This window comes from Takifugu flavidus, chromosome 16, assembly GCF_003711565.1.
Source record: "Takifugu flavidus isolate HTHZ2018 chromosome 16, ASM371156v2, whole genome shotgun sequence".
Classification (NCBI taxonomy): Eukaryota; Metazoa; Chordata; class Actinopteri; order Tetraodontiformes; family Tetraodontidae; genus Takifugu; species Takifugu flavidus.
In genome coordinates, this window is record NC_079535.1 from 11,142,912 (window position 1) to 11,167,573 (window position 24,662).

The 24,662-nt window shown below is 46.7% G+C and overlaps 1 protein-coding gene across 3 annotated transcripts in view; it reads right to left on the reverse strand.

Moving 5' to 3' along the window:
• runx3 (RUNX family transcription factor 3) overlaps positions 1–24,662 on the reverse strand; it is a 39,360-nt gene that overhangs the window by 10,107 nt on the left and 4,591 nt on the right. For 2 of the 3 annotated variants that reach the window (XM_057058897.1, XM_057058896.1), the window contains exons 3-6: positions 13,635–13,876; positions 12,920–13,076; positions 11,633–11,737; positions 1,651–1,797 (exon numbers count right to left, since the gene is read on the reverse strand). In XM_057058897.1, coding sequence (XP_056914877.1) covers positions 1,651–1,797; positions 11,633–11,737; positions 12,920–13,076; positions 13,635–13,876 — 651 coding nt within the window. The remainder of the gene's footprint in view (positions 1–1,650; positions 1,798–11,632; positions 11,738–12,919; positions 13,077–13,634; positions 13,877–24,662) is intronic. The other variant, XM_057058898.1, reaches the window with a different exon arrangement.

Sequence of the window (24,662 nt, forward strand, 5' to 3'; positions counted from 1 at the left end):
CCTTCCAGAGGCAAATGCGGGGTTTTAACCCGGCGACATGAAAAACATCTTTTGAAACACGGGGACGGTAATCCCTTTAATCACAGCCTGTTGATGGGCAATCTATCACCCAGCAATTCTCAAACAAATGGGCCAAATCTGCCGTATGCAAGTGTGCATGGAAGCGCTGCCAAGAGCAGAGATATGTGTCCTGTTGATATGTAAACACCCCGTGTCTCTGAAGGGGTTTTTACTGCAAGTCTAATTTTGTTCGCGACTGTTTTTAATCCTCGGTGTTCTACAGCAGCGCTGCCGCAGTTAAAAAGAAAAAAAATTCCAGTCTGATACTCAAAGACCCAGACCGCCTCCCATGTCTCTTCCCCGTTTTTTAATTATTTTGCTGCTCTTCCCCTGTGGGTTGCCATCATGATGGTAATACCACAGATTAAGGTGTGTGGTTTTAACAGTCTTTTCCTCGTCTGCCTCACTCGCACTCTGGCATTTCCGATGGCCCGCGGCCACTGGCGGCTTTAAGGCCTTTGCCGTCTGACAGCTCCAAACGATGGTAATGTATTGCGTCTGCGTACAGAGTGCTGTACATGTGTGTAGCAACACCGCCTTTTGAAGCCTGACAGGCCTATGACGCTTTAATTCCTGCCCTAATCCTGCACAAATCAGACAAGAGCGGAGCAAAAAGCTGCTTTTCGACTCCTGTCTGAACCAGGTCTGCGCACCTGAACTGTCGGAATCGTAACGTTTCTCCAGCGTAACGGCTCAGCGGGGCTCCTAAAATGGCTGACATGTTTTCTACCCAGTACTGCCTGTGCAATAGAGCAAAATCAATATAAACAGCAAGTAAGGACATGGGGGAGTGGGGTAGAATACCCCGTGTTCTCCGTAGTCAGCTCTTAGATAGGCCCATACTGGTGAGTCAGCGCTGTTTAAGCTGAGCACAAGGCCAAACGCGGTGAATGGCTGCGATAGGCGCTGATATAGGTTTCCACCCACACGGACCTCAGCTCCCAAACAAGCTCTCCTGTACACAACAACATGCTGATACAAAGGTAATGAGATTCATGACTTGGCACTAGAACTACTGAGTGGGTAAGAGATGGCACGGTGTGTGTTTGTGTGTTTAAACGTGTGCCTGTGTGTGTTTAGTCTGCGTACAACCAGACATGGCGGCCAGTGAATGAGCCTCCAAGATATAACAGAGAGCGAACAGTTATCCTCTCTACAGTCATCTCCCACACATCCACAGCGTACACACACACACACACCAGTCTCAGCTCCCACAACCCCTCTGTCCTCCCCACCTTCGCACATTCGGCCAGTCTGACTGTGACGTGATTGCCAAGGTAACAGGTGCGTGTTACATTCCTGAGGCTGCAGAGAGCGGAGGCCAGCTTCGGCGCCCAGGCCGAGCTCGGCTGGCAGCACTCGCAATGCCCCCTGACCACAGACTCAACCCCCATCGCAGGAGTTGAAGACCTCCTGATACGGTGCACCCAAGGACAAAATATGTTAAGTTTCGCCTGGTGTAACTCCAGGTGTGTGGTATGTAGCAGGTTTATGGTAGAACTTACCCTCGAGTTAAATAAAAGTTACATTTCACAAGACAAGGGGTGATTTGGTGATGTGAGACAATGGTGGTGCCATGTTTCAGCTCACCTTGCGTGGTGCTGAGGTGAGCTTGGTGGATGGGCCTGGGGTTATTGTTCGCTGTACCTATACGCATGCTTCGCTGGTAGCGCTCGATCTCAGACAGCCGGTCGGAGAACTGCATCTTCTGGGAATCTTCAACCTTGACTCTGTGTCCTGAAACAGTGACATGAAGAGCACAGTTCAGAAGGAGCGCTGGCTATTTCCAGAGTTCTACAAGGACAGCGACAGTAGGGGCAACAAACCTTTCCTCCTCCCATGGGTGTAAGGAGCTAAAGCTTGAATTCGAACGCAAGCTCCGACTCGACAAACACACGAGGGGAGGAAATTAAAGAGAGGAGGATCATCAAAATGTTTTCCACTTCCAAACACAAAAATATTTTCAAAATGGTTGCAGACCTTGAAATACATTGGCTAGACACTAAGTGTTACCCAAGCTGCACCTGCTTCCACGTCACCCGCAGATAACACGGATAACAATAGTGGCTAAAAATGATAGCTTGAGGAATTCTGTTTTTTCTCCCCCTGAAACTGTATGAAATAATAACCTCTGACTCAGTACACAAGGCATGCTTACGTCTGTTGAGGCTAATGTTGCTCACCCCGAGTAGCACACTGAGAAAGTTATAACAGCTCGGGCCATCCTGACAAACACACACCCACACACACATTCAGGTCCGACTGACACGGTGCTTAGTCAGAAGAAAACACCCAGACGAGGCCTACAGACGACACAGTCATCAGTTTCTATTATAACGGGTAAAAATGAAAGAGGGTGCCTTTTTCGACAGTCAAAAAAGTGTGTGGGGGTGAGTGGGCGCGCGTGTTTGTGTGGTTGTGTGTGGTTGTGCGTTAACTCTTAAGTAAGTCGAGTGTATCTGGCGCATCTCTTTCATCCAGACCTGGAAGACTAACCACCACACTCGGCGCCCATATCACTTTGATGTCCCGTTTAGGGAGACCTCTGATCATTCCTTTAATGTAGACAATACTCATTTAACGCACGCACGCACGTGCACGCACAGCACACATGTGCTTGGGCTCTTGCGTGTGAACACACCTTAAATGTCAGACATGAGTCCGGATGAGGGCTACGCCTAATGGGAGAAAGGGATTTTTAATGTAACTATCAATGCTCCAAAACTGTGTGCAAACCTGCATGTATACATTCTGTGGTTTTCTCCCTGGCATCTCGACAGAGTGGCCTAATGTGAAGTAATGGCTGGATTTGAATATTTTATCACTATATAAAGGGGGCAAGGCAGACCGACCAATATGGATTTTGCCCGTCCTTTCTATCCACTGACCCATGGGCAATATATCTTCCCTCGGAGGCTGACCCATGGGTAAAGTTCTCTCTCGTTTACCGCTCCGTCCATTTGTTTGTGCCCACCTCCTCCCCTCTGTTCTCCAAATTATTAAGGAGTATTTGACAGCGGCGGTCCTCACAAATATGCACGCGCCCCAGCTGGCACAACTTGGATTTTAATACTGAACACTTTTGTTCACAGCCGCTGATTAAAACTAACTCCGCCGCCTCTGCAGGGAACTAAAGACTCGGCAGTGACTAATCTGTCTGAGTTCTGCTTCGGTTCTTTTTGCTGCTCTCCAGCTGTTTGGGAGCATCAAGATGTTGGGCGTCAAAGGAAAAGAACCCTGTGTGTGTGTGTGTGTGTGTGTGTGTGTGTGTGTGTGTGTGTGTGTGAGACAGAGATTCCACACACTCACCGTTTTTTTTTTGCTCCGTGCCGTTACTCGGAAACATGTCCTGGGTGGACACACGCGGGGACGTACGCTACACTCTGTGATATCTTTTTTATCCGCACTCTTTAAAATGACACGGAAGGAATGAAGTGCTGTCTATGAACCACAGACACACACACATACACACACACATATGCAGACACTGTGGCTACTCTCTGTACTAGGACAGTTTGGGGGGTGTCCAGAGGAAGCAATCCAAATATAGCTCTTATTTGTGTCCTGGTGTACTTATTAAGAGATTAACACCACCTCAAATGTCTGAGGACAGGGAAAAGAGACATCCTGGTGCTTTCTGTGGGTCGAATTGTGACACATGAAAAAAAAGATCACCGCCTTTCAGTGGCCGCTGGTGGACTAAGATGAAATTAGCTGGCTCTTTAGGGATAAAACCATCATTCAGAATGTGATCAGTTGAGATGTGGCCCAGGTCCAGTTGGCAGGGACACACACTGGATTTGACACACTGTTCGCAGGAGCGTGAGGATGATTTTGGGGGGAGCAGAGGTTGCGTTAAGCCGAGGCCTGGAGCTTATTAACCCACAGTTGCTGTTAACACCACTAATCAACAGGGAGACACTTCATAACGCTTCAACTCCCCTGCTCAGTTCTATGATTTTCTTCTCAGATAATTAAAAAAAAAACCTCAGGAGGAGCAGACTGACACGTGCTTTCTACTTTTTTGCCGTGTTTAAATGGGCATCAGTGTGCCGTGAGACTTATTTGAAGGATTTCAAACATACCGGGATTCTTATGGAGCCTTTATACATGTCAGACCTGGACTGCCCAGTTAAGCCCCACTTTAACGCTCCCTCTTTGACCTGTAGCCACAGTTTTCCTGTGCCAACCGCCAACATTTGACTTCTACTCTGCAGGTCCGAGGGCCGGAGGGGTGCAGGCACACCATACTGGCCCCATTTCAAAAAGGTTTCTGTGGTTGGATGAATATTTAATGTGTCAGGGTGCACTTAGGAAAGAATGCCCTTGTTTTTCTGTCTATGATATCATAACCACAAGATAGAGCTGGGAGATGGGGGCCAATGCACACATGAGGCCTAAAACTGCAGCACTCAATACACACCCTGAGCTGAGAATTGATGCTAAGGGCTCCAGATTTACTAGGCTCCTCTCAGAGTAGCATCTCCAATCATTATGGAAGTGTATGAAGAGCAAATAAAACGCTTGATATAAAATGTCTGGTATTAAGAGTCTACTGATAAGCGATTGCCGTGTTTTGAAGAAATGGGTGTGTGTCCTGGTTGTGTGCGTGCATGCCTGTGTCGTTATTTCCTGATGTTTTATCCGCGCCTCTGTCTAATGCGAGGTGACACTTCACTCGTATGGCGCTCGTGTTCTGAAGCACACCGAGACAAGTTGACGCGTAGGTGAAGTGTGAAGTTAACTTTCCTGAGACTGCACTCAGTGCTCCAGACCACACGAACAACACACTCCTACCCAGCTCTGCCTCCACAAAGCCTCTATCAGTTCAACACAGAGACAGTGTTTGCTCAGCAAGGTGACAGCCAGGCCTTGAACGCCGGCGCTGCAGCAGAGCGATCACCCAGTCCGACTTGTTTCCTTGCTTCATCCCTGTATTTCACCATTTTGCTCTCCCTTTTTTTTTTTGTCTCCGTTGAGAGAAAGAAACACATGTTCCCATCCGAAGCAGACGCATTGAACATAAGCTCTCTTTAGTGAAGGGCTGGGTGCTTTTTCAGGGGCAAAGTGAAATCCTATCTGGACAGCAAAGGCCAATACGTGCTTTGGCAACGGTTCTACTCCACGCTGAATATATTAGTAGTGCAAATATTTGCATTCAACATATAAATGGACTTGGTAGACCCCTGATAACAGGCCAGCATTGATGTGGAATGCAGGTGTCGCCCTAAAAACTATGCAGGCGGTGTCATGTCCGCCATAGGATTACAGGCAAAATAGTCGGCAGTGCGGATACAAAAGGAAGTAAACTGTGATGACAGAATTTTGCGGTTCAGGAGTCAAAACAGCAGTGCGATTTGGACCGCACCTGCCCGCCGCTCCAGTTATTAATGTAGCAAAAGTTAGGTACTGAAAAGTTTGGGAGCAGAACAGAAACCATTAGTGGCTTGTAGAGACGATGCAGAGCAACAGTTAGACACGTGCTACAGCGGGTGTCGCATGCCTGCCAGCACACTTCCGCTCATCCTCAACAGATACCGAGGAGCTTTCAACATCTGTTGAGCAAAGTTGTGCACACCTGTCTTCCTCTTCCTCCCTCCCCTGACACGAACCCCCCACCCACCATATATTTCTGTTGATCCCACCACACCTTTTCCCCTCACACTTCCTGTTTCATTCAACGCATCTCTGCAGCCGCGTGTTTGTTTGCCAGGGATACCAGTTGGGTATTTACTGTGGGGCAAATCAGAGTTCTTGTTTTGAGGCTGACCCTGAAGGATGTGGGTTTTACCCTTGACTGGTAATTGTGGCTGCTTAGTCTGAGCCTAAAAGAGGAGATACTAGCCACATGCAGACATTTGGCAAATGTTTTTTTTTAAAATTTAATCAATGAGTTGATGCAGTATCTTGAAGTTTGAAAGAGAGGCTATATTTTTCCTTTATCTTACTCAAACTTTATTTACACGGAGGGCTTAAGTTGAAACCTGGCAAATGTTTTGGCATGAGTGAGACGTGTACTTGGGTTTCTTAGACCTCAGCTGGGGGGGGTTAGTTATCTGTTCCTTTGCGCAAATGCATTGCTGTCTCTAGGGACATGAACACGACAACCCCCTCTTGTATATTTAAAAACAGCAGAAGTTGCTATATGAGATGTGACCAACGAGTGCAGCCTTCCTTTTCTGATAAGGAATAGAGACTGCTTCGTGCGCGTGCGTGTGCGCACGTGTATGTGAGTTAGTGTGTGACAGAAGCCACACAAAGGCAACCCCTACAGTTAAGCAGGTTGAGGCAAGCAAGGAGACTGAAGGGGTAACAAAGTAAGGCCCAGCGCACCCGGATTCTCCAACAATGCGCCCAGGCCTTGAAAGCAATCATCCCTCTTTTGTGTCGTCGTTGGCTGAGTGTTTGTAGCTGCTCGCGCCCGACCTCCACATGCGGCGTACGCTTTGGTGCCGTTGCCTCACGGGGCACAGAGGAGCCACTCGCCCCCAGTCACAGATCACGCTAGTGCAAGAAGTCGCCCCTAGCGTGCTATTTTAGCCCCGATGGTGAATGGCTTTATTGTTCATGTGTACGCGGTAGTCAGGTTGTTCTGAGCAGAGCACAGCTGTGGGAAAGGAAGGCGAGCTGTCGCTGTCACATACATCAATGCGACACCAGCAGATGTGTCAAACGGCTCTGCATTCACACCTCTGTGCGTGCTAAGCTGAGCAAAACACAGTGCAACGGACATGTGTTTGAATGCACAGTTCTGCAGAACGATGATTAATATTCCAGGTGGGCCAAGTATGCGATGCATGAATGTTCTTGGGCGTTTTCTGTGCTTTCTCAGAGGGTATCCGCTTCGTACACCTCTGCAGTGGTTTCAGCCTTGCAATAGTTGATCTTTCCTAGTCTGTGATGTTGCCAAACTATTTTGGAGAGCCATGGTTTCCCCCTGTGTTTACCCAGAGGATTACAACCTTCTCAGCTCCTGGAAGCAAAAGAAAGATTTCGCTACACCTATTATTTGCTCACTGTTCCTAACCGTTAAGGCCTAAAGAAATAAATATCCAAAAACCGCAGGGTGGTGGTGCACCATGTCTTTTCCAGTAACCAGCAGGTGTCTTCTTCCCACAAACCAGCCCCCCCCCATGCCTTCATCCCTGCTGCCCTAACATAGAAACCAGTTTAGGGCTTTAATGCAGCAGGGTACAAAATATTCCATGTCTCATGGGCCATTTATTTTTCTAAATGCAGAACGGAACTTTTATTGAATTACAGCTGAAAGGTCGTAATGGCTCCCTGCTGTAAGGGGTCAGAGCAAATAAGGAAGACATACACAGAGGTGGGCATTTTACTTCCCGAGGAGGGTAAACAGGAAGGACACTTGACCGATGTTTCAAGGTGGAGATAGTGTGGGAGGGAATGACGCTGCTTCTGAGAAAATGACTTCTTCTTGCATCATCACGAGGAATTAAACGCGCTGTCCGCGGCCTCTCATTTTGTATAGCGTTGGCAAAAATGGGTTTTTTTTTTATTTTGTCAGCATGGAAAAGAAAAGGCGTTTCACCCCGAGGACATTGTGTTTGTCTCCAGCAGTCATCCACTGGCCCGAGGAGGAGACACTACCCCATTTGAACATTTGAGACAATGTTTCTTTATTTTTCCTTAAGAAACTTGTGCATTGATGCTGCAAAAATAAATGCACGCAGGGCAGCGGGCGAATGAAAGAGCTGGAAATTTCCGATCCGGTTTAGTCGAGGTAGCTGAATAATTAGCGTCGCTTTCACAGAGGAGTCTATAAGTACAAAAGCCTGTGCAGGATTACCAGCAGCTGTGTGTGCGTGTGTGTGTCTGCGAGTGTTTGTATAAACCTCAAAAGGGAGTTGGCCTCAAAGCTTCTAGATGTGGTTAAGGTGGCAACAGTGGTCAACAAGATTTCATGTCGGTCCTTTATTTACTCTCCCACAACATCATTTGATATTGAATATTACAGATACTTTTATGTCAGCGCTTCCACGCTCAGCAACAGTATCGGACGTTAAAACAGAATAAAGATCTCGTCCCCCCCAAAAAGTCCTGCAGCGTGATTGGCCTGCTGTAATAAGCCGACATCCTGCCTGACTACTGGAGGCAACTCTCCTTATGTGCCACCCATCACAAGCCTCAAACCTCAGAACGCAGCGAATGTTTTATCCCGACGTGCTGAAATCCATCCAAACCTGCTGCATTCCAGAGGATTTATCAGTTGGCCAATATTTGTCTACACTTAATCATGGAGGCTAATCGTGACGCATCTGGAGTGACCCCGGGGAAGAGGTACGCCACGGAGCGCGGCTTCTCCAAACTGTATATCAACGTTAGCAAATAATACATTTGTTGGTCATGAGTTGGCGGACGCTGAACACTGTCTCAGTGTGAATGTGATAGAGGGAGCCTGTGTGCAGGCGCAGGCCTCCATGTCTCCGGGATTTACATGTGGGAGTCACGGCTGGTTATAGCATTCAGGAAACCACCCATCATCAGACGTGCCACTGCCCCCCCCCCCCCCTCCTGGCACTCATACACCTGTAGGCCCTGCTTCAAATACACCCATCTCCAGTTACAAACATCAAAGTTGCCTTTGAGAGACCAACTCTCGGCGAGGGAGAGCCTTTCATGTGATTTGTGGAGCATGGGCGTGGCTCACTGGGCCAACTTAAAGAGATGGACACACCTGGCAGGTGCACGAACTGTGCACGCACGCACGCACTCATACGCACAGAAGCGCGTGCGTGCTTGGTTTTGTTGACTTTCTAGAGAAACTGCACTATCACTGGAAAAATAACACAGCAAACCCCATTGTGTGTCTATTTGCATACTTTGTACAGTCTGTGTGCCAAATGCAAATAGAATCAATCTGCCAACTCCAACTTGCACCTCCCGCTGTCTCGGACTCCCCCCCCAATCCCTGCCATTCTCCTCCGGGAGCTGCCTGAACACACCCCAGCAGTGTAAACAGAGACAACAAAACACGGCAGCAGTGAGATTTTGGAGGGCCTGTGGCTTTAAAAACGCGTGAGCTGCATGTACACCCTGGAGTTATGCTAGCAGGTGAGGCGCAGCCATCATCCCTGGGGTGTCATCAAGCGACGGAACCGCACAAACTCCAGCGCTGACTGTCCCAAAGTCCAACTTCAAATGCCGTGAACCCTATAAAAGCCTCTCAACGCATAAAGTTGCGGTCTGAAAAGCAGAGTTCTCTCTTGTCCCACGACCCCTCGGACAGGAACACAGCGGCTATTGTCGTGTGTAAGTTGGGGAGCAAAAAGGTGGTGAAACACGGGGCACCGGCAGCAGCGCGCACGTGCACGTTGACATTCTAACCTTGTCGGCCTGTCAGCTGCGGGTGCTCACTTCTTAGCTTGACACCCGTGCACACAGAGAAGTTTCAGCTGCAGCATTTGTGATTCCAAGTGTGATTATATAATATGACAGATAGCGCAAGGGTGGGTGGGGGGGGGCTGTGTACGTTTGTTGATGAACGTCGGATGTGAGATGAGGAAACCAGCAGCACAGAAGACAAAAATACTGAACTGAACATGCAGCCTGCTGTCTGCTCAGAATTCAAAACACTATGTGCATGCCCACGTGTGCGTACTGTGTGTGTAAATCTACGCTCATATGTATATTTAAAGTTTTAAAGAGGTGTTCTGGGTGAATTAGTGCCACTGGCAAGGCACCGCTGCAGCCCTGTCTTTCAGGTTCTCCTGACTGGATCAGTCAACATTGATTAAAGCCTCTGCAGTCCTTCCCAGCTCCCGCTGCACACCCACCGACAGCCACACAAACGCAGGCTCCCTCTCAAACAGCTCGTAAAGCCGCGCCGAGGCAGCAGGCAGGTGAACGGCGCCCTGGCAGAGGCTGCCCAGCGCGACGTTTAGACCGACATGGGGCACCAGTTATTAAAAAACAAGAATCAGAGCAGTGTTGACATCCCTGAGATGAGTTATGAAAAGAGGCTGCTAATTTAGTTTGTTGACAAAAGACGTCCCTCTGACGCGATGCCGTGCGGTTCCAAAAGAATCAGATTACTTTTATGGCGCTAATAACATCTGAAGGCCAGAGCTTGTTCCTGCGTCCTGGGACAAGAATGATCTTTGTGATCTTAAAATCTGTCTCTTGTTTAAATATGAGTAATCGTTTTATCTCAATCAGCCCTTCTAATGATGAATTTACATGTGCAGCAACACAAATAGCTTATTGTATTAGCTCCAAACAGCTCTTTGATCATCTGCGTCTAACTGCAGGGTCTTTTATTCACATTATAGCTATGAGACCACACCGGCAGTTCAGAGCAAACAACCCCTGCTTGCAGGTCCTGGTACCTAAAAATGCCATCTAAATGCATTAGCAGCGACAGCCTTTGTGAGGGGTTTATTTTCTCATTTTATGAATTCCCTCTCACACCATGCTACACTTTATTGGCCCCCCTAAATTCCTGTCGCCCTATATTAAACAGTGTCACATTATAGCACCCAGCGTGGGTGTAAAAGTAGCGCGGCCACTCTGACGCCCCGGCTGTAGCCGCGACGCGTTGACAGACAGGCAGGAGACAACCTTAATGTACACCATTATTTCCAGCTGGGGCGCACGCAGACACGCACGAGAATACTTTAACCCCCGGAGACACATCAGGTCTTTTTTTTCCCCCTTCTTCTTTAACTACACCCGATCAAATTGAAACCATGCGCGCACACACACACACACGCAGTGTTTATTATTATCTAGTCTCCTCCTCCATTGCAGACTCTGTTCTCTTTAATGCTCTGAAAATAGTGTTCAGGCAGGTGGGGAGGGTGGGGGGGTGGTTCTGCCCCCTTGCGCGGTGCCCCTCAGTTTCCTCTCTGCCAGCCATGTGTCCCACCTCATGCAAGCACTTGCCCTGACTTTCCCTTTCCCCTCCACCGCGGTCTGTTTTGACTGGGTTAAATCCTCCCTGTCCCAAATATTCCTACTTCACACAGGAGCTGCAACCCCGGAGCCATGGCTTCCCACCTTCAGTCCTCAGCCGCGGCCCAGCTCTACGCGTCTTGGGCCTCACTTTCTGTTAAGGTACGGCGCCACTTTTGTGGCCAGCAGGTGGAGATCCTCTGTTTCTCTGGGCAGAGCTGAGGACGGTCGGGGGTGGGCAGAAGGTGACGAGGAGGCGGGCTCTTGCGGCCTCGGGTCTTACTCAAGATGCCACTATTGTGGTCACGGTTTAAGCCTTCTGTTTTTCCATTTTCCTTTAACACCCCCACCGCCCTCCTACACACACCAAGATCACAATTCCGAAATTAAAAGCAGTGCCAGTGCAACATTGACGCTCCATCCCACAAAGTTGTTGTTTTTTTAAGAAGGAGCTTTAGCGTATCACAAGAACAAATTATCTCTTCTCAACCTTTTTTTTTAAACTCATAAATGTATCTTGTCTGTTTCATTTTCATATGTGCCGCCCACCAGTTTCAGAGGCAGGTGCGCTTGTGAGAACATTAACACCTCCGCGCCCTCGCGTAACCAGGGCCGCGCGCGCGCGCGCGCGCGTGTGGCTGGTTGGGTGGGTACTCACTGCGTGGCTCTCGGGGTCCATCCACGGTGACTTTGATGGCGCGGTGGTAGGTGGCGACCTGCGGCGGCCCCGTGAACACGGTGATGGTCAGAGTGAAGCTCTTTCCTGCAGCGCACAGAGCAGCTCCGTCAGGGACACGCGCATGTGCACTTTTTTCAAACAAGTCTTTTTTGAATTATGTGCGCATTATAATCTCTTCGCTCGTACTTCGCAACAATACACCGTTAGTTCAGCTTCGATTACTGCCCCCCCCCCCCAACCCCCACCCCCTGAATTAGAGGAAACAAAAGCGGCTGAGACCACCTCTGTTGATGGCCCGACAGCGTGCATGATTTAGATTATTGAGGGAATGTCTTCCAGATTGTCCTAAAAGCTTTACACTGCGGGTTTTGTGCGACGGGCTCTTGCTTCCATGTGCGTCTAGCTTCGTGCGCGGGCGGGGTGATGGTGATGGTGATGGTGGTTGGGGGGGTAGCATCACAGCGGCCTCGCGCCTCTTCTGCGACCGCCACCCCCCTCTCATCTTGTCAAATAGATACTTCGTGGGTGCAAGTCAGGGTAGAAATTAATCCCACTAGTCTACGTTTCATTTTAAAAGCCGAGGGCTGATTTTCCACCACGTGACTATTATATTTATTAAAACTGGAGGAAAAAAAAGAGATCCACAACAAAAGCTCCGACAGGGAGGACAGAAATTCCTCTCTGGATGATTTTTAAATTGTGCTTTACTTCTGATTAATGTCTCTTTTGGACGATTTATACCTGCAAGCCGAGAGGATTTGATTTTTAAAAATATCTACGCAGTAAAATACGCCACAGTTCAACGGCCTTGGTAACAGCAATATTTCACTCCGGTTCGATGACGAGAGAATAAAAATGCATGATTTTAGAAATCAAATATTAACGTCACAATTGCCATTATTATTATTATTATTCTTTTTTTTACCGGGGTGATACTCCTGGGTAATAAAAATCCCAGTCACATCGGGACGCAGCCACTTGAACAGGACAGCCATAAACAGCAGTTTAGATTGTGGGAACTCGCGCATAAGAGGTTAAAAAAAGAGAGTTTTAAATATAGATTTTACCATCCTCGCAAGCAAAGTAAAACATTTCATTTTCAAATTATTTCCCCCCATACGCATAAGAAAATAACGCACTGTCAGCAGGCTCAGTCGCTGTGTGTGCGTGCGTGCGTGTGTGGTGTGTGTGTGTGTGTGTGTGTGTGTGTGTGTGCGCGCGCGTGCGTGTGTGTGTGTGTGTGTGTGTGTGTGTGTGTGTGTTCACCTCGTCCACTCCTGCCCACGAAGCGCAGGTCGTTGAAGCGGGCCACCTGGTTCTTCATCACGGCCGAGGCGTTCCTCAGCTCGGCCGAGTAGTTCTCGTCGTTTCCGGCCATCACCGTGACCAGAGTCCCGTCGGGCACATCCCCAAGAGCCACGACCTGCACACGGAGAGCGGGCGGTAACTTTGGGTCACCGAGACACATGCATGCGCATAGGCGACGCGCGCGCAACCGCATCCGGATCCGTTAATATTAAAGCAGGTTGGTCAGTTTATCCAACATGTCTAAAATAAACCATCACCGAACCATTAGTGACAACCGACAGTGAATCCTAACACAGCTCTTATTGTTTAATTGGCGCTCTGTTTTCTTTTAGGCCTAACAGAAAGGTCAATAAATCCAAATATAACAAACCGAAACTCCGGGGAAAAAATATCAAAACGTGGTTTTGTTATATATTGTTGTTATAGATTTAGCAGTGCGGATTTTCTCCATGATGATTGGAGGTGTTATCTTTCGGATCATACAAATGAAATATATTGAAACAAAGCTAATATAAATTAACAAAATATCAGTCTAAATAAACGACTCTTGACAAACACTATGAGAGGTTGTTTTTTTTTTTTAGTCTGCTGTTCTACATTTTACAGAATTAGAAAAACCACATTGTGCGTCATTAAAATCTAACACCGCGTAATTAGAAGCCATGTGTCTTGCCTTGAAAGCCACGGGGAGCGTTTTGTTGCACCTCCAGTGAGACGGGAGGACGGAGCAGAGGAAGTTTGGGCTGTCTGTCCGGACCAGCTCGCCGGCGTGGTCCGCCAGGACGTCTACCATGTTCCTGGTGTCCGGTCTTGACCTTAAGGGACCCGGGGTGGCCATTGCCCCGTTGCTGTCTCCAATCTTACTACAGGGGAAGGACGTGGAGGGCGGCGTGAACCGTCTGGTCGTGGGCGGCTCTACGGGAATATGCATCACAACAGTTTGGGTTAGAGCCACCTGGATGGGTTGGATCAGACGAGCAGGTCTGTTTCCTCCGGGCGCGGAAGGGCTCAGGGGTCCACAGCGTGAGCGTAAGGATGGAGGCGAGAAACACCGAACTCAGACGACTCTGGGTTCCTCTGTACCAGGGAACATGTGGAGGCTCTTTACGCTTCAATAACTTCAGCAGAATTGCTTGCAGTCCCCAAACTCGATGCTGAACTTGTCATTTGACACGGTTCAGCACCACAAACTACTCAAGTTCTCACTCGAAGTCAGTCAATCAATCTTTTTAAAAAAAAAATTTAAAAATTAAAAACTTAGTTCGTCAGATGATCAGCGAACAGTTAATCCAGCCGCGACGCACAGTTCTGTTATTCGGTGGACTTAAAAAAATGAACAGGAAAAAAGTCAAACTTTTGTCAGATTCGACTTCAAATGTCTTACAAAAGACTAAAGCGTAAAAGTCTCAAAGCAGAATGAATACAGACGAGCTAAACTCGGAGCACACCGCTCTCCTGTCCGTGCGTAAAAGCTGCTCCGATCCGATCCTGCCGTCGATATTCATTTAAAAATACGAGCTGTCCCGTCGCTCCTGCTCAGGAGTTTCCTTTCAACTTATCCTTATGGCGCAAGAAGGAACCGCGAAGCTGAACTCGGTGCAGAGTGCCGCGATATTATTTTACCCGAGTCATTTTAGTGTTTTGTGGTTGGGAGTGTGGAGACGCTCTCCGCCAATGGCCGCGCTGGGCTGGGCTTCCCGCGGACCAATCACGCTGCGCGCCTCGCTGTTCGGCTCCGCTCCACGGTTGTCACACAAGAGCTGAATTATGGATTCAGATCTGCTCTATATGCTCACAGGAACATACGGAGTCAGATTAAGTGACGGACGGAACTATACGTTTTTTTTGGGGGGGGAAGTTGTTTTAATAAAAAAAAAAAAGGCCCCTTTTTTGTGTTTTCTTTTTTCACGTTGCGATACGTTAATGCACTTTAAACGCGACTGGCTGCGAATAAACGTTTATAAATGTTTAATTTAATTTGAAAGGCGGTGAATGGAATAGTTCCCTCACTACGAGAGAGGCGATTTAACAATAAAGGTATAGTTGATTCAGTATAGACATTTAGAAAGTGCACCTCATTTTAATCCCAGTGATCATGTCGCACCACAGGCGCTTTTCAACCTGTTGTTAATTGTTTCACGGCGTAATAATGATTCTCAAAAACCCCGCCGTTTCATTTTATTTATTTTCAAAACCTGTTTTTTTCTGCGCCACAGCCGCAGTTCCTAAATAGCACTGGGCCTATAAAATGAAATTGCGGGCATGTGACAGATTAACTGGCTTTTCTGAATTAATGAAACGATTCTAGGAGACAAGAAAGTGTTTCTTCCACATCAGAAGGGGGGGCTGACCCGCCGCCGTGCGCGTAGGAGGCTGAACTCATCAGAAAATCTGAAATATTGAAGGTTGGTGAAGCATCCTGCAGACACGCCGCAGCCTTCCGACGCTAGTTGGCGCATTTGCCTTTTCAATCCGTCACTCCAGACAGGCAGAGGCGGACATTTCACATCTGCAGAGCAAAAGAGACTTTTATCTGTTGCCGGATGACTGAATGGCTTCCTAATTTGGATAATTTAATTTCAAAAATCGACTGTGACTTTTATGTCTGTTTCCCTCTCCGCTCCCGCCAGACTGCCAAAATATTTACCAAGGCTCCAAATTGAGTTATTATCAAAGCGCAGACGTTTACTCGTTTAATAAAGTCACATCTGTCGTCGCACCAAAGCCTCACATTTAGGGAATTTACTGGTTTATTTTGTGTCTTCTGTTTGGACACCTATAAATAACTGCTGAGGAAATGCCAGCGAGCATCGTCGGTGTCTCACTGGACGGATTCTATTTAAACTCTTTACATCTGTAAAATTATTGTCAGCACATGTTTTTGATTAGCGAGTGATTTAGCTTTTATTGATGCATGTAAGATGACGGGCTTTTGAAAGAGTCGATTTGGGCTTTTGTGAAACGTAATTTGAAAGTAATGTCAGTGTCTATTTCTTTTTTAATAATAATAAAGTGATTTATTTTGGACATTGAGACTAAATAATGCTCACCTATGCCAGGCGCCTGGTTTGACTGTTTGTTTCTCCGGCAAATCAGAGAGAAACAGCGAATAAAATAAATGATTTTAAAATAATAATATTACAATTCCCGACATCATCACAGACTTAGTTGTGTAATTTTAAATGATATCATTTTACATGTTTATTTGTCACGATTTTAATCATTTTCAGACGTTCATCACCTTAATAATAAATATATTTAAATAGAATATTTACTCAATTTCTAAAAGTAAAAACAAAAATAAACACTCAAATAATTTCAACTCATTACACCAACATAAGCATGTAAAAAAATTACAAACATACAAATGTACAGTTAAATTATCATTACATTCTGTACGAATTATTTTAAAAAACTTTAGTAAAATAACTTCAGCAGAAACTTAAAATAAAATAATAAATGAGCAGAAATCTAAGCAGCAATAATTCACCCTAATTGTTTAAAAAGATTCCACCTGGTCAGTGGGACCATCAGGCTGCTGCTATGGGACGGACAGCTCAACTGGGACTGACAATACCAGTGATATTTTAGTCACTGGCATTGTCCCCCCAGTTCATTATTAATACGTGACCACACACACCAACCATTCCCCACTCAGCCTTTAATATGAGCTCTGGGCGCCTGTCACATTTAGACCTCTGCAGTTCAACAGGCAGTTTCTACGGTTTCAGCCAGCAGCCGTGGCTCCCACTGCTTTTTAATGATCTGGGGGGCTTCCACCTGAAATTACTGGACAGCAGGAGGAACCTCGGACCCACCTCCACCAGGCCTCCGCCCGTGAGACCCTTAGCGCTGAAATGTGACAGCACCCAGGATCCATCCTGGTTTCACTCGTGGTTGGTCAACAAATAACCTTTTTTCCTCCTGGGTTGCTATGAAGCCTTTTCATTGCAGCGCAATCTTCCTCCAAATGAAGGAAAATCCACTCACTTTGCATTTTTATGTGAAAAAGACTCCTCCTGATCCCCATTAGCAGAGGACGCAGGACGCCTTTGGGCTGTATAGACCCCCTCTGACTGCCAGTGCCACCCACACAGCCTCCGTTGCCACTTTAAAGTGTCTTTGAAGACGGGGACACTCTCAGATATGAGAAGATCCTTTTAGGTTTTTACCCAGTATGATCTCTCTGCTTGTGTAAACTCTGGGGCTATTTTCAGACATGCACACATAAGCCTTTGGATAGGTAGCTATTCATTTGGAAATGGGGGATATGGGGGCAATTAGAAATAGTTTGAGGTTCGGCGATGACATAAGACAAAGATTTCTATCTTTAGAGGAGCTGCGGCGGTCACACATCTCTGTACATTCACAAATTACAGGGCGAGCTTTGGCCCTCAACCCGCTGAATGCATTCCTTCCGAAAAGTGTCTGCTCGAGTTTCAGCCGGAGGTTTCTCCGGAGTGGAAATATGAGTGTCCTGAATGGACGACTTCTGTGAGATGGAGTTTTATTCCTCTTGGATTAAATTAGCTCTACGTTGGGTCTTGGGGTATTTTTTTTTTTTTCTGTGAATGATGAATTCTGTGGCGGCTGTGGAACGCGGGGCTTGTTTACCCTCCCCTCTCTCTCTCTCTCTCTCTCTTTTGAGGCCTCGCCTGCTCCGAAATGGAAGTTTTTTTCCTCCTCAATATGACAAAAGTGTCTGTGATTAGACTTCGGCGCATGATGTAAGCCGCCCAATCCATTTGCGATGGTCCCCTCAAAGGCCAATCATCTCCCAGCGCTGGAGTGTTTATATACACGTGTGTGTGTGTGTGTGTGTGTGTGTGTGTGTGCATTGGGGGGCTTTTAAACAACAGCCAGTGGGTCCAGACTGTTTGGGTTTCAGGCTGCCGCTGCTCTGATGGCCGATTCTCTCTCAAATTCTGATTACATAATATGTCAGCACATCACAATTGGTGGTCATTTTTTGTCCATTTTGATGTTCATACGAGAAAATAGGAAACACATTGGTTTATTTTGGTGGTATAAATTCATGTTGTTTTTCTCCTCCGCCAGCACTGTCTGTGTTAGTTTTAGGGGTCGCAGGAATGTGCTTGTATATTTAAGGTCGGTTTCAGCTCTTAATGGTCTTGTCTCTTGTTTTTTATCTGCAGCTTTCTACTACAATTGCACTCAACTTACCTGGGAAGCCGTGTGTCTGTTTATGCGTAATTAATAGCCTATATTCATAAGGCCTTATGAGCAGTTGTGGCTCAATATCTAGGTGTTTATACTCTGCTTGAAAATGGAGAAAAAATGAGTCTGAAAGCTTTGTAATTTTATATACCTCCGCAGATAGGGTCGTATTTTATTTAACGCGGCCAAACAGCTTATATTTAATTGCTTGACCCGAAGAAGAGATAAACATCTTTAACATAACCTTAAAGGATCAAATATGTTCCCTTTTTTAAAAAACGAAAAATTAAAACAGAATTTAGCGTGTCGCCTCCCAGCATATTCCTCCTCCTAATACCTAGAAAAGAGAACTCCCCTTTCACAATAAGGTGCAGGAGCCACTCGGATCAGCACGTTAGGGTTAAACGTGGTCAGGCTCCCCTCCTGCCCCTTCCAGTGGCAATTCAATGGCACACACCACACCCGTGGCAGTCCCAGGGGGGAAACGCCACACAACCCCCTGTGTCACGGGCGCACCGCCCTCACATCATCCATCGGGTACACTCACCCAACGATGACAGTCAGCACCCTGTGATGTGGTTCCCGGGCCTGTTTATTCTTCAGAAAACCCACTAAAAGTAGCATTGAACGGGAAGCGCACCAAAGGGCCTCGGAGCTATTATAGGAGCACTTTGGTTGGAGTTTTGATCTGGTGGGTGAGTGAATCGGGCCCTGCCTTGCTGTGGGGCACCGCCGCTGGGCTACATTGTCTTGTGTGACCTGAAGGAAGCTTTTTAATACTTGTGGCGATTTGTAACCTGCAGCGGTCTGAAACGCCACGACTCCTTCTGGCCACTTGCGCATTTCTTGATGATGTAGGATTTTCATAGTCTCGCCGATGACGGACAAAATACTTTTCGCCAACTCGCTGAGGGACAGATTGTGTTCTTTTCCAGGGTCTTTATTTACTCCTTGAAGTTAGCGTAACTTTTAAATCCAAATGAGTCCCATAAATACATCAACTCCCCCATTTTTTTTTTTTTTGGGTCTCAGTTGCGGTTTATAGTGTGAGCTATAATCATTTCTCATCTTTCTTTGTCTTTGTGTCTGTCTCTCCATCTATTTGCGTGTGACAACACACATACACAAATGTGCTGTTTCTTCTCTACCAGCGAAAGCTTCTGATGCAAGGATGGCAATCTGTAATCTGTAGTAATTGCATGTTGCAGAAAAACATTTTTCCGCTGTGGTAATCACTGCAATATGTGGAGCTGCGTTGCCAAAGTGACAGCACCCCCACCCCTCACACACACACACACACACACACACACACACACAAGCGTATCCTGACTCACTTTGACTCTGCCAAATGTGTCTCGCTAAGAGGAGCCGAGAGACAAAGACGCACCGACGAGCAGCGCTAACATTTTGACAAGCTCGCGACTGGGGAACACATGCGCGCACACCTGCGCGGCTCTTGTGCTGCATTTACCTTCTGCAACAGATTTACTGATCCCGCGTGTGACAGTTTAACTGCCGCAAAGCCCCCTGATGCCAGGAGCTCACCTAGGCCCAGCTGCCACGTGCAGATCATGCCAGACTTTCACCACATCCACAGCAGCTCGCTGCCCTGAGCCTCATTTCAACCGTGTTTGTTCCTCCAGGAGAATCAGATTGTCAGTGTTCCGCCTGATTGATGGAGTCAGCGGTTGAACCGGTGATGCAAATTCATCGAGCGACACCAGCGCGGTGGCCAGTGGGCTTCAGTGGAGCCATTAAACCACTGCTTCCATCATGAATCTGGTTCATAAATCATGCCGCCAGCGCATGGCAGCCGTGTTCCAGCCTTCAGCGTCTTCAGTTTCGACAGTTTTAGTACGTCAGTCACTTTTATACTCTTCCTCATGTAACCACCTACCTAGTATAAGGACATATAATAGTCAGGGACATTTATAGATGCACAGACACCAAGATTGTAACCAGACTGTGTGTGCAAACCTTTTTTTCCGTTCTGGGCTGTTACTCTGACTGTTGAGGTCATCCAACCTCCCAGCAGCTGAACTTCCCCGTGTCTCTAATGGAGCCTCTCTGTCAGATCAAACAGCTCCTACTGACGAGGAGAGGAGGCGAATGGCAGAGCTGGAAGCCGTTCAGTCTGACAGCCAAAACACGTTTGACTGGCAACGCAGCCTGCTACTCTAGATCCCACTCAAATATAGTAGTGCCACCAGAGCCTGGTGGGGGGGGGGGGGCAGGGGGCTGCCCGAGCCTGGTGGCTCAGTAAACTCACTGTGAGACATATCACTCGTACACGGGCAAAACCAGCCCACAGCTTTTTTTTTCCTCCTCTGGAAATTGCATGTGAGTTGAATATTAGGAAGTGTGCATGGCTTCCATCAACCGCGGTGCCTTCAACGGAGGCTGTAAACCACATTTGCGCCAGCAGACAATGTCCCTTTGTGCTTGCCGTGCGTCTGTGCCCTCTCGAAAGTAGAACCACGCTGAGTCCAGGGGAGTTGCACAGAGAAATTAGATTACGCAGGTAAAGTGTCGGTCTCGGATCTCAGGCTGATGAGAGGCAATCGGGATGGTCTGCGACCCCGTGGTGAGGGGAAGCTTTAATGTGGTCGCACTTGGAATGCTGTTGTTCATTCCTCTCTGCAACATAAGCTGCATGTTTTTAGTTTTTGAAGTCCAGGGCATCGTTGCCTAAAATGACTGGGCAGGAATGTAGCGTATGATATGAATGGCATGAATGCTAACCATAAAATTAAGGGGGGGGGGGGGGGGGGGGGTGCTGGCGCAGTGCCAGATAAGTAGTTTTTACACTCGTACACTCACTCGTCTTCATAGTGACATTTCTGGAGGCAAACTTGCCTAAAGCGTGCTTTCTGTGTTTGAAAGTGCCATGATTAGCTAACAGTACGAGCACTTTGGCGGACAGACAACACTGACGTGTATTTATCGTCACCAGTCTTTGTTGCTATCAGTCCTTTCAGGCTCTCTTTCAGCAGGGTTCATTCCAGGCTCTGGCACACTCGTACGTCGGCAAATGGACTTCAAAGTGTGCCCAAAGATTGAATTTGCATTATTTCCCTCTTCAGAGGGAATTCAGACTCACAAGCACCATTTGACTCACCACAGAATGCAGCTCGATTTAAGCAGGAATCCAGCACTGGTTTCCTGTCAAACGTCCTCGCTACTTTCCTCTTCAGAGGAGACAACTTGTGGAGAGTATTTGGCTGGTCCTCGCAGCTTAGACTCCTTCAACTTATGGAAATAAGGGCGTGGCAACTCCCAGGAGACAAATTAGAAACATACTGTCACTCTTCATTAATCCAATTTTTTTTGCACAGTAAGTGATTATTGTCATTCCCGTCGATTTAAAGTTAGGTCAAAAAGCAAATAAATCACCTCCAAATGTCACCGAGTGTCTCTGCGGCGACTCCAGAGTCGCTCTGCTGCATCCAGCTGTGTCTGTGAAGTCTGCAGGCTGGAGTCCCAGTTTGAGATTAAACAAACCCAATTGGAGTTCAAAACCTATTTCAGTTTCTCGCTGACTTGGCCAAAGGCTTGGTTTATTCGGAGCCCAGAAAAAGAGAGAGGTTGGAAAAAGGTTGGAAATCCACATGTCCAACTGAATATTTCCTCCTATTACCGGCGTTGCTAATCAGAAGTGGTGGTGCCCACGTACACTGAGCGCGCAGGCCGCATTGAATTCGCATAATAACGCCGGACCTTCTCCTCTTTGACTCAGAGGCTCAAGCGTCCATTGAGGCTTTGCCGTAACTGCACACTAATCCCCTGATTGCTGTGTTTAGGGGCAGCGCGTCGCTGCTCCACGTCAACACAGCCGCAGCTAACGACAAGCTAATGACACAACGATGACAAGGAGCGTTTGTAAACCCAATCAGTAGCCCGGAGCCCGGTGATTAGACTAATCAAACTTCATACTGGCAGAATGACTGGCCCGCTGTCTGCGACTTATGTCATCAACTTAATTAAAGGGTGAAACGTGTGTTCAAATCCTTTAAGCGCTTCTAACACAAACATCTTTCTGCCGGTGCGGCAGCATTAGAATGACAAGCTATTATGCTAAAACAGCCCTCCAGCAGAAAGGTGAAGCTCTTTTGAGCTTCTGTTCTGTAACAAACCAAAATCTCTTTCCAGGTCCTTCTTGAGGATTTTCTGGAACTAAAATCAACAAAACAACCACAATTGTAGTTTTTTTCCCCCCGAGCGACTGTAAGTTCAAGCACACCGAAATCTTTAAAATACCACTTTAAATATAATAACCCATTATCAGTAGATACGATCATGAAGGAGACTGCCATTTCACTGGTCTCAGTGAAGTCCTTCTCTGTGTTGTCACTGTCAGGTCATACTGGCTTGGGTAAACCATACGTTAGTCCAGTTATTACAGTGAGGTCAGACAGCATTTCGAGTGGGAAAACGTCACGGTCATCATGTTGACATCCACCGGTCTTCTCTGACTCAGACTACCCTGAGGAGTGATGAAATGACCTCAAAAACCCCTCAAAGAGAAATGCTTCTGTTCTGCTATAACTCATGCTATGCTGTTTACTTTTGTTATTATTATTATTGCTATTATTATTCTCACAACTTTGCAACTGCACAATAAAGAGACGCCTTCAACTGGGGAGCTGCACTAATTAGCCGCACCACAGTTTCCGTCATGTTGCTCACTGTTTCCAGGGCAAAATTCCACGTTCAACCATTCAGCCACGATTGTGACTTATTAAAGATTTGAGGGTTCACATCCGTAACTGCAGATGTCATGCAGTCATGAGGAATGTGGGCAGGAGAAACCTCAGCAACACAATATGTCACATTTTACAGACCGTGCAAGAGATTTTGTTTGACCATATTTCCCCAAACGTCCTTTCTAAATGATATTTTTCTCCTGAAATGGCAATGAAGAGAATCATAGGTAAGAAATGTATTTAAAGTAATCATAAAATGGCCCGTATGTACTTATATCGCTGAAAACGACATTCCAGGTGTGTAGCCCCGCCCCCTCAGCGATCCAATCTTCTCCTTGACAGGTAAGATTCTGCTTTGGATAATTTAATTCGAATTCATGTAGGGACAGACACTTCAAATATTCTCCATGTAACTTTATGCATGCTTGTTTATAGTACACTAGCAGGTCGCTCATCGATTTGAACAGCAATCAGCTGTTTCAGAAATAAAAACGGCCACTCGTCATTGCTAACATTAGCAAGGAATTACCAGAGCCCGTTTCTCCGGCATAATGCTGAAAACGTTCCAGCATTGACACGATCATTATGGCATTATGAAACGAAGTTGACACGGTGCATCGGTCAAATCTAAACGTTTCTGCAATGTAATTGGCGACCTCGACTCTGGGGGAGGCGGAGGGATACACGCTCCGCAGTGATGAGGTTGCAGTACCAGCTTTGGCCACAAAGCTACATACTGGTTTTGCTGTTCAGCCACCTGAAGTTTAAAATATACCCGTTTCCATGGACACGTGTCAAATTCGAACAGCTAATCTAGATTAGAATCCCATGTAGAAAAAAACGAATTGGATATTTACTTATGGGACGTGACTACAGCCCACTTGGACACCTGAATGCATTTATTTCTAAAAGTAACAATGTGGTCAGCGGATTGTAAAATAACGTCCCAACAAACTCACAGCAGACATAAGGTAGCACTTAGTTTACACATGAAGTTTAAAGAATGTTCTAGTTTAGCTTGCTGGCATTGGCATTAAGAGGGGCGTGACAGAATGCTGGTTTGTTTTAATGTTTTACCTTAAATTTAAGATTTTGGGACATTTCCTCCAACGTGGAAAGGCACAGTAGAATTTCTTACACCCCCCCACCCCCAAAGATAAAGTCTTTTATTTTTTTCCAATGTAGCTTCCTCAAAAATGAAACCCCTGTGGTTGAAGTTAATGGATGAGCAGAGTGAAGAAGCAGCCCCAAAACATGTTTTATTGCAGCAACAGCAATTAGCTGTATGTAAACAAGTTGAATGGGAAAAAATGGAGAAAACTGAGAATCTGAAAACATTTCATAGCCTTCAGCCTCTCAAACATATCATTATCTGCATTTTTCCCTTCACCATAATTAAGTTTTTTTATATTTCTTATGGGAAGAGGAAGAGGTTATAAGGATGTTTTTTGCATGATTAAAGCTGTACATAATGACATGAAGAGAGTCTGGAGGATTTTTTTCCCCCTTTTATATATCAAAATTTCTTTTAATCCTTTGGTGGAGACAGAATGAGTTCCTCTGATCTTTGGTAAGCTTTCACATATGATAAAATAAAACCTTCTGTTGGTGCCCAATCTTATAAAAAAGCAGGGGAAAAAAGTCCTTTGCTGATATGCTCCTGAACATGTGGGATTTCCATAAGTTGGAGTCACTTTATGTGCTGCCAACCAGCTCAGTGCCCACCCATTAAAGCCATTTGTGGGTTCCAAAGCAAGTGTAATGTTAAAAACAAAAGTGCACGGCAGTCGTGCTCATTCACAGGCGGGTTTCTTTGCCTT